This window comes from Myotis daubentonii, chromosome 14 (genome assembly GCF_963259705.1).
Source record: "Myotis daubentonii chromosome 14, mMyoDau2.1, whole genome shotgun sequence".
NCBI classification, from domain to species: Eukaryota; Metazoa; Chordata; class Mammalia; order Chiroptera; family Vespertilionidae; genus Myotis; species Myotis daubentonii.
Genome location: NC_081853.1, coordinates 25,961,593 through 25,975,357, shown reverse-complemented (window position 1 = coordinate 25,975,357; position 13,765 = coordinate 25,961,593). Strand labels below are relative to the sequence as shown.

General features: G+C 36.0%; 1 protein-coding gene and 1 long non-coding RNA gene across 2 annotated transcripts in view; both read left to right on the top strand.

Moving 5' to 3' along the window:
• LOC132215452 (uncharacterized) overlaps positions 1–4,406 on the top strand; it is a 53,230-nt gene extending 48,824 nt beyond the window's left edge. The window contains exon 3 of the long non-coding RNA XR_009448524.1: positions 4,345–4,406. This is a non-coding gene — a long non-coding RNA (uncharacterized LOC132215452). The remainder of the gene's footprint in view (positions 1–4,344) is intronic.
• Positions 4,407–9,687: 5,281 nt separating this feature from the next.
• The window catches only part of TMCC1 (transmembrane and coiled-coil domain family 1), a 112,693-nt gene continuing 108,615 nt past the window's right edge, over positions 9,688–13,765 (top strand). Inside the window, exon 1 of the mRNA XM_059663665.1 lies at positions 9,688–10,389. Within this exon, the coding sequence (XP_059519648.1) occupies positions 9,817–10,389 (573 nt within the window). The 5' untranslated portion in view covers positions 9,688–9,816. The remainder of the gene's footprint in view (positions 10,390–13,765) is intronic.

Below are 13,765 nucleotides of genomic sequence, written 5' to 3'. Positions count from 1 at the left end.
CAAAAGGTTGCAGGTTCCATTCCTGGTCAGGGTACATACCTAGGTTGAAATATTTGATACTGTAGAAAACCACAAGTTTTCTTCTCTAGTCCTTTTAGGGTGGAATTGTGTTAATCTGTTAGGGGTTGGGCTATGTTTGAAGTTTATTATTGCTATCGTTATCAGAGTTGACATTTGTAGTTTCCATCAGAACCAGAGACTTCAAATTTCCCTAATGTCTCTTATCTCATTTGGCTTTGGGTTTTTCCTTTGTGCTGTTTCTCAGAGTGTATCTGTCTCTTGCAGCTGTGTTCCACTGTTATTTTTGCTCAAAACTTGTTGGCATGGTAATGGAGAATGAGGGAGTTCTGTGATGATCTATTAAGCCTCATATTTAGGCATGTATTAGAACCTGGGTCTTTTTAAAAAGAAATTTTTTATTGATTTCAGAAAGGAAGGGAGAGGGAAGTGAGAGAGAGAAACATAATGATGAGAGAGAATCATTGATTGGCTGCCTCCTGCATGCCCCCTGCAACCCAGGCATGTGCCCTTGACAGGACACATGAACCCTGAAGGAGGTTCATGAGCCAGCTAGAACCTGGGTCTTGGAAGTGTAGCTTTCACAAGACTTTCCACTTTACTTTCAGGGGTGGAGTGTCTACCCTTCTTTCTTTTTCCCCAACTGGTGTCTAGGATAGGTTTTTAAAAGGCGAAAGATTTATGCGGTCTGAAGAGAAACCAGAGCATAGGTTTTTAAAGCCATTTCTTTTTTAGCTAAGATTTTTAAAGCTTTTTTAAAAGTCCCCTCCACTCCCACCCCTCTGCATTAAGGTTATTTTTTCTTTAGAGATAGTGAAGATTGGATATGTCAATCTCCTTTCCTTTCCTCTAGCTATAGTAAGATTCTTACCTGTGTTCTCAGGGTACACAGGCCTTGATTAATTTTTCCTTGCAGATTAAGCCTTTTATTCCGTAGGGAGGTAGGGGAAATAGGTCTGGGCCAATTGGCACTGCCTTCTATTCTACTCTTCAAGCTCCTGAGGGCAGGAATGAGGAGCTTTCTTTGATTTCTCCCACCTCTTATCCCATCCCCCATTAGTAAGCCTTTTGAAATTCCAGCCTGTAATAGGGTGGGAATTCTCCTATGATTACATCCCTCGGGGACTTCACACTCTCTCATATTCAGTCTTCAGCAATTTGTCAACATTTGTGGTTTAATCTTTCTAACTGCAGTGAGATTCATCCATGCTCTTGTGACTGTTTCCTTTAGTCAGAGAGAAGGCTTTTTCCTCCTTCAGGGTTTTAGTTGCTTGTCCAGCCTGTGTTGCTCCATCCAGGTGGCATTGCCTAGAGCAGAGGTTCTCAACCTGTGGGTCGCGACCCCTTTGGGGGTCGAACGACCCTTTCACAGGGGTCGCCTAAGACCATCGGAAAGCACATATTGAATATATAATTACAAATCGTTTTTGTGATTAATCACTATCCTTTAATTATGTTCAATTCGTAACAATGAAAATACATCCTGCATATCAGATATTTACATTACGATTCATAACAGTAGCAAAATTACAGTTATGAAGTAGCAACGAAAATAATTTTATGGTTGGGGGTCACCACAACATGAGGAACTGTATTAAAGGGTCGCGGCATTAGGAAGGTTGAGAACCACTGGCCTAGAGGTTGGGTTAGGTCTGACAGCGGTTCTCAACCCGTGGGTCGCGACCCCTTTGGCGGTCAAACGATCCTTTCACAGGGGTCGCCTAAGACCATCCTACATATCAGATATTTACATTATGATTCATAACAGTAGCAACATTAGAGTTATGAAGTAGCAACGAAAATAATTTTATGGTTGGGTCACAACATGAGGAACTGTATTTAAAGGGCCAGAAGGTTGAGAACCACTGGGTTGGGGGAAGGGAGAGTAATTTCCTCCACTCGCTAAACCTTATGAATACACTTTGTGGTTATAGAATAACTTGAGACTTGCCTTAGAACTCAGCATATGATCTGTTTTTATAAATGATCTTTTTGTGCTTGATTATTTGTTCTGCAGTTACTGGGTGCTTTGTCATATGAATGTCTATTTAAGTCCAGCTTGTTAATCATGCTATTCAGATCTATATTTTTTATCTATTTCCCCCCTTTTTTGGGTCATTTGTTCTATCAACTACTGATAATAATTTCCTCATTATGCTTATGGATATTTTTCACTTGTAATTTTGCTAAGTTTTGGAGGTTATATAATTATATGAATACAGATGTTAAAATTGTTATATCTTTCTAATGAAGTATACATTTCATCCTATAAATTATAACTGTTAATGTTTTTGCATTAAAGTCTGCTTTGTGTATGTACTAAACTAGAGCAACTTTATTTTGTATGACCTTTTTCATACTTTTTATTTTATTTTATTTTATTTTTTTAAATATATTTTATTGATTTTTTACAGAGAGGAAGGGAGAGAGACAGAGAGTTAGAAACATCGATGAGAGAGAAACATCGATCAGCTGCCTCCTGCACATCTCCCACTGGGGATATGCCCGCAACCCAGGTACATGCCCTTGACCGGAATCGAACCTGGGACCTTTCAGTCCGCAGGCCGACGCTCTATCCACTGAGCCAAACCGGTTTCGGCCATACTTTTTATTTTTAGATGTGATTCTTGTAAGCACCATAATAGTTGAATTTTGTTTATTTATTTATTTTTGGTTAATTTTTTTAAATTATACTTTACATTTACTGTTTTGTATTACTTTCAGGTGTACAGCATAGTGCTTAGACGATCCTATAGTTTACAAAGTTCCTCCTGTTATTTGCAGTACCCACCTTTTAAAAAATTTAGTCTAATAATTTTTATCTTTTGATCCAGTTACATTTAATGTAATTACTGGAATATTTGGTTTTACATTTGACATCATACGTTTTGCTATTTATATGTTCCACTTTTTGGTGATTGTGCTCCCTCTTTTTGCATTTATTTGGGTATTTTAATTCTGTTTTTTCTTTTTTCAAAAAATACATTTTGAATTGTTTCAGAGGGGAAGGGAGAGGGAGATAGAGACATCAATGGTGAGAGAGAATCATTGATTGGCTGCCTCCTGCATGCCCCCTACTGGGGATCGCCACAATCCAGGCATGTGCCCTGACCAGGAATCAACTGGTGACCTCCTGGTTCTTAGGTTGACGCTCAACCGCTGAGCCACACTGGCCAGACCTATTTTTCCTTTCTATTAATATAGAAGTTATATACTCTTTTGCTCCTTTCTTAAATGTTTATCCTAGAAATTAAGACATGTATTTTTCTTTTTTAAAGTGTGAGAGTTTATTTTTTGAATACATAATGTAGTTATGAGGTACAAAATTCAAAATATACAGAAGGTTATATGATAGAAAGACCTCTCTCACACCTGCCCACCAGCTGCCCAGTTCTCTCTAGATGACTCAGATGTGTATCTACTAGTACAGTCACCTTGCCTCTTTACTGGCCCCCAAACATACTGTATTTACTGCTGTCTAAGCTGGAAGTCTTGGTTTCTATCTTCCTGTTTATTCATCTTATCCTTTAAAGCTCAGTTAAAGTCTTTTTCTCTTTCATAAAATTTTCCTAAACAAATCTAATTCTAACTGCTTTTCCAGAAGTCTGATGTTAATTGCAGTTTTCCTCACACATTTTAGCACTTAATTGTGTTGTTTTGGGTTATTTTCTTTAAGTTTGAAGTATGTAAATCTTTCAGTGCTAGATTGTGTGTTCTTTGAGGGCAGGATGATATGTCTTATTTGTTGTATATAATGCTGAGCACATAGCAGATTTCCCCAAAATACTTGTTTAATTAAATTGCTTCCGATAATGGCTGTCAGAAGCTGATTTTTCAGGAAATTTTCAATTTTGGTGCATCTTGAATCTCAATTATACATGGTAGATATAGTTTTTAGAGTTGCTTTTGAATGCAAAATTATAGATACAGAATTGGAAGCTACTTGAAAAAAATATTTGCTTATAAAATTGTGTTGTTTTTCATGTACTTGTATTTCATATTATATTAAGATTAGTATTATTGGGATATCTATTTCTAATTCCATATCATAGTGTAAAAATATTCCTTGCTACTTATGACATGTGCCACTTTTAAGTATTGATAAGTTAATTTTTTTCCCAAATATATTTTTTGATTAAAAATTTTCTTGAGTTTTGAATAATTAGAAAATAATGAAAAATATTGGGAAAAATTACCCTATTTCTACCAGTGATAGAGAAATGTTAACATTTTATGTATATACTCAGTATTTTTCTGTGTGTATATAATAGATAATAAGTTCTCCCCTCTAAGTTTCTCACTTAATTCTTAATGTTTGCTTTTCAGCTTTTACTAAAAGGATTCCTGTATACTTTAGAAGTGCTTGAGGAAGAGTGATAAAGGCAAGTATCCAACTCTTTATTGTTAATGAAATAACTGGTTCATTGTCAAACCAATAAGCTTTGGTTACCACACCTATCAAAAAAAATGTATATATTTATAAGAAAGAAAAACTTAAAGGCAAAAAAGAAAAAAGGATTTGTATATAATTTGGAATTTTTTTAAAGCACCCTCATAAACATTCAACAGATTTTAAAAACATAATTTTTAACTTCTTTTTTTTTCTTTCTTTATTGATTAAGGTATTACATATGTGTACTTATCCCCCCATTAACTTCTGATACTAATTCAGAACAACTTGTTTCTTACATGTGAATTAATGGTGTATTGTATTTTGGCAAAATGGGTTCTATAAAAATTGTTAAAAATTCTGAGAATTTAACAAAAGTACCTTAAATGTTTGGTATATAGGTGGTTTTTTCTCCTCTTTCCCCCTTTTCACTCCTTCACCCTGCCCCCTTTTAGTCATGTCCTTCTGTTTCTTTTTCTTTTCTTACTTCCTCTGGTTAACTTATAAGAACTCTACTTTTCAGAGAAGCTGAGTGAATAAAAGAGAAGCCAATATTTCCTTCTTACAAAAGCACACTTACTTTGCAGTTGAACTTGTGTTAAATTAGGGGTCTCAATATAGTTAGTTATTCAGGGAATTTTATAAACTGAGCAACAGTTATTATTTATTTGAATTTTACAGAAGAAAATAGAGGATTCCTAAAAAACTTTGCCATTGTTGAATTTCTTTAGTGCTTGCATTCTCCCCCTCCCCCCTCCCCCCCACACACCTGAAACGATATGAATGTCCCTTATTGGTTGCAATAGGAAGTGGAAAAGGAAGGGGATACGACAGCATCGGCTCTTGTGACTTTCACAGACTCTGTGGCCACCCTCCCCCTCCCCTTTCTTTTTGTATATATTTTTATTGATTTCAGAGAGAGTAAGAGAGAGGGAGGGAGAGAGAGAGAGAAACATCAATGATTAGAACATCATTGATCAGCTGCCTCCTGCACATCTTCTACTAAGGATTGAGCCCACAACCACGGCATGTGCCCTGATTGGGAATCAAATTGTGACCTCCTTGTTCATAGGTTGACACTCAGCCACTGAGCCACACTGGTTGGGCTTGTGCTTATATTGTTACTGTCAGCAATTTTATAGAGTTAATTATTGCAACGTTACTGTCTTTGATATTTTTGGCACAGCATTTGATCTTCCTTAATATTTGACTTGTATTGAAAGGTGGCCTTAAATATTTTGTTGGCCTACAGAAAATTTTAGCAAGGGTCAAAATTTTGACTTATATTGAAAGGTGGCCTTAAAGATTTTCTGTTGACCTGCAGAAAATTTTAGCAAGAGTCAAAATTTTGACCATATTTCTTGTTTGTTGATATCACAGTAATAATGCAGATGATAGCTACCAGATTACATTTTACCAGGTGTACCGGTTAATATTGTGGATTTTGTAATCACAGAAAACACAATAATTTCAAGAGAAACATCAAAAGTGCTTTATTCAAAGTAATGTCCATCACTAGCTACACAGTGCACCCCCCCTCCCCATATTTCAGGTAATTTGTGGATACCGTCCCAATAGAACTTTTCTTGTTTTGAGGCAAACCATTCAGAGACCCAATTTTCCACTTCTTTGTACGTTTTGAAGTGCTGCCCAGAAAGTGTGCGTGCCATCGATCAGAACAAGTGGTAATCTGAAGGAGCAAAGTCTGGTGAATACAGCGGGTGGGTTAATACTTCCCAGACAAGATCTTTTAACGTGTCTTTAACTGGTTTTGAAGTGTGTGATGATGCATTATCATGAAGCAAAATTACTTTGCCATGTCTTCCAGAACATTCTGGTCATTACACGATCAAAGCATGGTTCAAACTGGTGATTTGTTGTCGGTAGCGATCAGTATTAACGGTTTCACCTGGTTTTAGACACTCATAATACACCACACCTTCCTAACCCCACCAAACGCAGAGCATTGTCTTCTTTCCAAAGCAATTTGGCCTTGCAGTCAATGTTGATGGTTGACCTGGCTCAACCCATGATTTTGTGCATTTGGGATTCTCAAAATAAATCCACTTTTCATCGCCAGTCACAATTCGATGCAAAAAAGACTTTCTTTCGTGCCGTTGAAGCAACATTTTACTGATGACTTTTCAGTTTTCCATTTGTCTTTTGTTCAGTTGATGTGGCACCCATTTTCCTTTAAAGTCTTTCCCATTGCTTGTAAACGATCAGAAATTGTTTGCTGGGCAACGTTTACTCTTTCTGCAAGTTGTTTTTGAGTTTGACATGCATCTTCATCCAATAATGCTTGTAATTGTTGGTCTTCAAACTTTTTCGGTTGACCTGGACGTTCTTTGTCTTTCACATCGAAATCATCACTTTTACAGCGTTTAAACCAGCGTTCACAAGTATCTTGAGATGGAGCATGTTCACCATAAGCTTCCTGAAGTATTCAGCAGCACTTTTCTTCAAAATAAAGTAATGAATTATAACTTCCCACAAATGCTCTTTTTTTGGCACGAAATTCGACATTTTTAAGTGTAAAAATACCTATGATGTTAACACCTTCAGAAAATTTGACATACGAAGTTTTGAAGCTTGCTGTCAATACATCAAAATAGCATACATATCAAATCGCATGTATATCAACATATGTGTAACTCCATCTATTGAAAAAATCCGCATTATTAACCAGTATACCTGCTATCGTCAATATAATAGGTTGTTTTTCAAACTTCTTTTCTTAGCACTTGATGTTTAAAACTCAACTTAGAGTGCCATGTTAGGAAAGCCTGTGCTGGTTAGTATGGTTATGTCTTGCCTTTAGAAATCCAAGAATTTATTCCTGTACTATTACATAATCATTGTATTTGTGTAGATAGCCTGTGCAAGCTTTGGCTTGGAGATTGACATCCTATTTCTAGATTTTCTTAGGAATGCTGGCATTTCCTTATAATTAATCATCACTTTAAATTATATGAAAATAAATGATGTCCAAATGCTAGTGAAATCTCAAATGAATTTACTAACATATAAAATGTACCATATTTTTCATTAAATATAAGAGAAGCATAAGATCACTTGATTAGTTTATAACACTTCCCAAAGGATTAGGTTTGTTGAGTATAATTCCTTTTACCTTTATATATGAAACAAGTAGGTTTTCTAACTAATCTTGACATTGTGCCTTTATTCATGGTACCTTTTACCTCTCATGGGAGAAATTTATCTTATATATTTTACTTTCTAAACCAACAAGAAAATCATTTGTGTTATTTAGGTAACGAAATACAAAGAAGGAAAAAAGTAAATTACTTCTTCATTATCAATCTGCTGCTTTCACATCCTCCTATCTTCTCAGGGTCTAACTAGCCCAGTGCAAGAAGAGAGATTAGTTGATGTACAGTGTTACTGGATTATTTTGGTAAATTTTCTCTGAGAAGTTCAAAGCTTTGCAGAGTGGAACTAATTCAATAACTATTAGTCTACCCTACAAACTCATGAGGGAAGGTGAAGATAATTAAATATAGTATACTATGGCAACATTTTTGCCCACAAGGAGCCCCAGAAAACTCCAGTAGAGACCAAGATAGCCATTCATCTAATAAGGATTAAGGGTTTTTTCTTTCTTGGCTTTCCTACAGAAAAAAAGAAAAAACAACCCAGAAGTAATGTACAGTCAGGAAAAGGGTATAGCAGGATTTTAGTGTGGCCACAAAGAATTTGAGTGAAAGGCACTAAAATTTCCCATTCTCGTAGCTGCTATTTGCTTAGTGTGGGAGCAAAGAATTTTGTGGTATTTAGAAAAAGAGAGACAGTATCTTTTACCTCATCACATTATTTATGCTTCTGAGTCATGAAGAGGTCAGGAGATGGGGAAATAGGCATGAAAGAATATGAACAGCAGAGCCACAATGACAGTGCCCATATACATGGTAAGAAGGTCTTCTGAGAGTAGCTACCAGGAAGAAAACTAGTAGGTTTACATTCCTGTCCCTCTGAACTCTAGTAGCCTTGAGTTTATGGTAAACTTACTATATCCAGCTAATTAATGCCTTCTAGATTACTACTTGGTGGCAAGGAGTCCTCATTTCTCTAGAACATGACCACCTTGGTGCTTCATTGATAGTGACTTAAACTGTTCAAAGTACTTGGGGTAGTGTAGGGAGTTTTAAAGGTCTTTGAACAAAAAAATTAGGGAAAATATGGACATAAAGAACTTCTTCCTATACCATATTTTGTCCTCTCTAGCAGGTTCTGTGCCTCAATGCAATTTTGTTTTATATATTTCTGTGATGAAAAATCTCATGCCTACCATCTCTCCTCCTCTTTTTGTGCATGTGATTTCCATAACCATGGCAGTTGTGCTGACCTTACATTTTTTAGTTTCAGCTTCCTTTTAATTTCCTGCATTTAATATTGGTGTGTGGTTGTTGCTGTTTGATCTTTCTTTTTCCCTACTCTTTTATTATACCCCAGTTATTGTGTTATTTCTTTGCTTTTGAATTTTTGTGGATATATGGGAAGCTTCTGTCAGGGATGATACTATTCAGAGAAAGGGAGTTCCTAGAATATCTTTTCCTGATAGCTGGTACTGAGCAAAACTCTAGTCTCTCTGAAAACAGATCCTGTCTGGATTATTCACTCATGTAGTGCCCCAAGGTCATTAGTGCTTCAACAGATAGTTCAGCTTACAAGATTTTTTTTCTTCTATTTTCTTCTTAAAGAGCAAACTTTTCAGCCAGTAACTTTGATGAATATGAATGGTAACTAGAAATTCCTCTTTTCCATTAAAATATACACAGTTAGGTTGTGATATCTACTTATTATTACGGTTTGAATTTACTGAGTTTCAGCAGTTGAATAATTAACTGTGGTTATAAATGAAAGAAATTAAATCACCCCAGCAAGACTATACATATTGAATATTATGTTCTCTCTTGATTTCCCAAGCAATGGCTGTTTATCAACTATTATTATGGTTTCCATTCCAAGATGACTGCTCTAGTATTCAATTTTTCATATATTAAAATTTGTAGGGATTTAAAAAAAAACATTGCTGTTTTCATTTCCTATGTACTTGTTTCTGAGCTTTTTCTCTTATTCTAGAAAATAATCATTACCCACTATCTAGAAAACTGTCTTTTAATCTTCTGATTAAAGATTGCTTAACGATAGTGCTCATTTGTTTGGCTAGTGGCATGTTTTTCTTTAACACTGGAGTTTCTGCATGGATTTATAATATGAGGTTCTTCTTCTTCTTCTTCTTTTTTTTTTTTAAGCATTAGATAGGCATGAAGCCTCCATCTCACAGCTGCATGTGTAGTTACTATTGAAGCAAATGCCTACCTAATTTGACAGTCTTGGTGTGTTTAAAATTTTTGAGTTTGCAAATAAGCATATTAAGTCTACTGATGGAGCCTTCGGGCAGTGAACAGTTATATGAGGACCCTGATCCTGGAGGCAGATCCCAAGATGCAGAGGCCAGAAAGCAGACAGAATCAGAACAAAAGTTGTCTAAAATGACTCACAATGCTTTGGAGAACATTAATGTGATTGGCCAAGGCTTGAAGCATCTCTTCCAGCACCAGCGCAGGAGGTCATCTGTGTCTCCACATGATGTGCAACAAATTCAGGCAGATCCAGAACCTGAAATGGATCTGGAAAGCCAGAACACATGTGCAGAGATTGATGGTGTCCCCACCCACCCCACAGCTCTGAATCGAGTCCTGCAACAGATCCGAGTGCCACCCAAGATGAAGAGAGGGACGAGCTTGCATAGTAGGCGGGGCAAGCCAGAGGCCCCAAAGGGAAGTCCCCAAATCAACAGGAAATCTGGCCAGGAGGTGGCAACTGTTATGCAGTCTGGCCGACCCAGGTCTTCATCCACTACTGATGCTCCTACCAGCTCTGCTGTTATGGAAATAGCTTGTGCTGCTGCTGCTGCTGCTGCATGTCTTCCAGGGGATGAGGCAACTGTAGAGCGGGTAAGTCTGTTAGAGTTTCTTTTTCTGTTATTGTTCTTTCTATCAGGGATTCTTTAAACTTTTCTTTGGTAACTAAAAAGAGATAGCAAGAGATATCTCAAAGTTGTGGTAAAAGATAGTTCCCGTTTTTGTTAAAGGGAATGAATAATAATTATTGCAGCTAATGAATGCATGCTTATAATTATATTTCTATTTGCTTCCTAACATATTGCTATATTTTGTTTATTTTACTCTTTTGCTAAAATCATCAGTATACTTTATGTCTTAAAAATCTCAGTTTTATGGTAGAGGAACAAAGATGCTTTGTTGTTGCTTTGGTTTTGCACATGAATTGGCTTTCTTACATTAATCAAGGTAATGAATAAAGTTCTAGAATCTGGGTGTGTCTGCTTAGTGTGGAAATATAAATTGCTTATAATTTTCATACACACTGTGCCATTCAATATACATTTTGCTTTCTGCAGTAGAGCATATACATTCTTTATTTTTTAAATAGTGGCTTTCACACTTTATTTTTTAAAATATGTTTTGATTGATTTTAGAGAGGAAGAGGGGGGAAAGAGAGAGAGAGAGAGAGAGAGAGAGAGAGAGAGAGAGAGAGAGAGAAAGAGAAAGAAGAAAGAAAGAAAGAAAGAAAGAAAGAAAGAAAGAAAGAAAGAAATATTGATGATGAGAGAGAAACATTAATCAACCGCTTCCTGCAAGGCCCCCTATCAGGCATCGAGCCCACAAGCAGGGGACAAGAAAAGGGGAAAAGAAAGTTTTTCCTTTTTTCAAATATTGGTAACTAGATCAGCTTGTTTGAATGAAGGCAGAAATCTAAGCAGTGACAAAGGCTGATTTCAACACTACCCCTTTTTGGTTTCTTTTGTTTTTGTTGTTTCTTATGTTATTACTTCTAAATAACTTGTCTTTTTCCAATGAGTAGCAGTGGAAATAAAATACTGGAATGATTCCCTAAAGTTATTTTTAAAACTGTTCATCATTATAATATAAGCAATGACATTCTGGATTCTCAGATATCTAAACAAAATAATAAGAACAAAAAAGTAATTATTTACAGTATCTAAGATAAGGTCTCTTCTGTTTAGTGAGTTAGCCAGTTAAATAAATAATCTCCATGGAGCTATTTCTGCATAGCAGGGTTGAGGGTGGGGTGGAAAAGAGCTCAAATTAAAGTCTCACATTAACCATAATATAATGTTGCATGATTATAGTTAAGAAAGGGGGATGAAGGTGAGAGCTATTCCTGTATCGTCTTTCTTACTGCCATAAAACACCAAGAAGCTTGGTGTTTTGAGAATACTGAATTTTAATGACTCATTTGATAATTGAGAATCTTTTCCATGTACTTGATAATAATTTTGCAAGAATGTTTTGTGGAAGTGAAATTGTTTTAATGTCATTATATGGGATCATACTCAGCTTGTTGAGTATATAATGATGCAAGACTTTTATGTATATAATATAATTTAAGTTGCATGTCAGCTTTTTGAGGTATGTCTGATCGCCATTTGTACAAACAAGGTAATTAGAGCTTAGGAAATTTTTAAAATTTACTTAGACCAGAGAGCTCGTCCATGGCTGAGCCTAAGTTCTTTGCTCATTCTACCATAGCACAGATGCCTCAATATTGTAAGTTTTTATTATGTATTTAGTGGGAAAGGTGTAATATAAAGACAGAGAGTGTAGAAGATTGTAGAAGGATCTAGACTGCCAAAAAGTTAGTAACCTACCAACTAGTTGGAAGGTACATCTAAGTAGGCTAATTTTCCTAAAACACCTAAGAAAAATTAAACAATTTGTTTTAACAATTAAAACAAGATTTGAAGCCCAAAAACTAACTCTTGTAGAGAAATGAGTAAGGTAGAAATTTGGATAAAAGAAAGAAGTAAAGGTTTCTGAATGCTTTCCGTATCTGTTGTCAAAAGGTGGCAATGAAATTGCTAAAAGTCCAGAAGTCATTATGGTCTTTCTAACCTCCAAACAGTGCTTTAAAATAGGAAAAGAAAAAAGAAAAAATAGGGGAAAGAGAGGTAATTGACTGATTTATCCTTGTTTTCAGGTAATCCGACTGGCAGGTAATCTGGCAGTTAATAGCAATGATTATTTTTAATTCTGTGTTTTTAGTTATTTTTTCCTTGCCAAGTTTATATAGCCACCTGGAGGGGTAAGACAAGAGTGCTGGAGCGTTATCTTAAGAATGTTCCACTTTTCTTTTTGAGTCTGTCATGAACACAACATCTTAGGTTGGGAGTGACTTCTATAATCATTTTATTCAGCTCTGCAACATTCTCCCTAAGTGGTTAACTGGTCTCTCAGAATCTCTCAAAGATTACCATTCTACTTGTGATGTTTCTATTAGACAAATCCAACATATTAAATTGAAATCTGGTTCCCTGTATTTCTCCAGTTAATGCCAATCAGAATGTATGTAATGCCTCTGCAGACATGAATAGCTTTCACAATGTGTGTGTCTGAATAGTTCCTTCTTTAGGCTAATAATACCTAGTCCAGTGATGGCGAACCTATGACACATGGGTGTCAGAGGTGACACGCGAACTCATTTTTTTGGTTGATTTTTCTTTGTTAAATGGCATTTAAATATATAAAATAAATATCAAAAATATAAGTCTTTGTTTTACTATGGTTGCAAATATCAAAAAATTTCTATATGTGACACGACACCAGAGTTAAGTTAGGGTTTTTTAAAATGCTGACACGCCAAGCTCAAAAGGTTCGCCATCACTGACCTAGTCCTTGGGATATTCTTTTTTATTTTTAATTCAACAAATATTTATTGACCCAGTCATTCTAAGTGTTAGAATGCTATAGTGAATTCTCACTACAAACACTGTACTGTGAAGTATTACTATCTCATAAATTAGTTTATAAGTGAGGAAACAGAAAATTGAGGTCAAAGTGACTTGTCAAGTTCACCCACTTAATAAGTTTACTGGATGTCAGACCAAGTCTTTCTAACTCCAAAGTCATACTTTTGACCACTGTTCTTTGCTACAGTGAGTCTTGCCAAGAATAATCTCATAGCCATCAATAAGACCTGGAGTAGATAGTTCTAGGAGAAAGCTGACCTAAAGAATGGCTTAAATTACCTTCTAGCTATGAGATTCTGGGGTTCCTTGAGATGCTAAATGAGTTAGGGGACTGGGTTCCACTGGGAAACTCCCAACAAATCAAGTAGATTATTAGCAGTCACATATTTAAGTTCGTAGTTTCAGCAATTCACCGAGGACACCAGAGGTCCATGAAAAATATGGATGCTTCACAAATCATCCTCCTGCAGAGGCCTCAAGCTAGGTTATGGGACTAACTCTTAACAAATCATCTTCATGCAGGAGGTCCCAACCAGGTTATG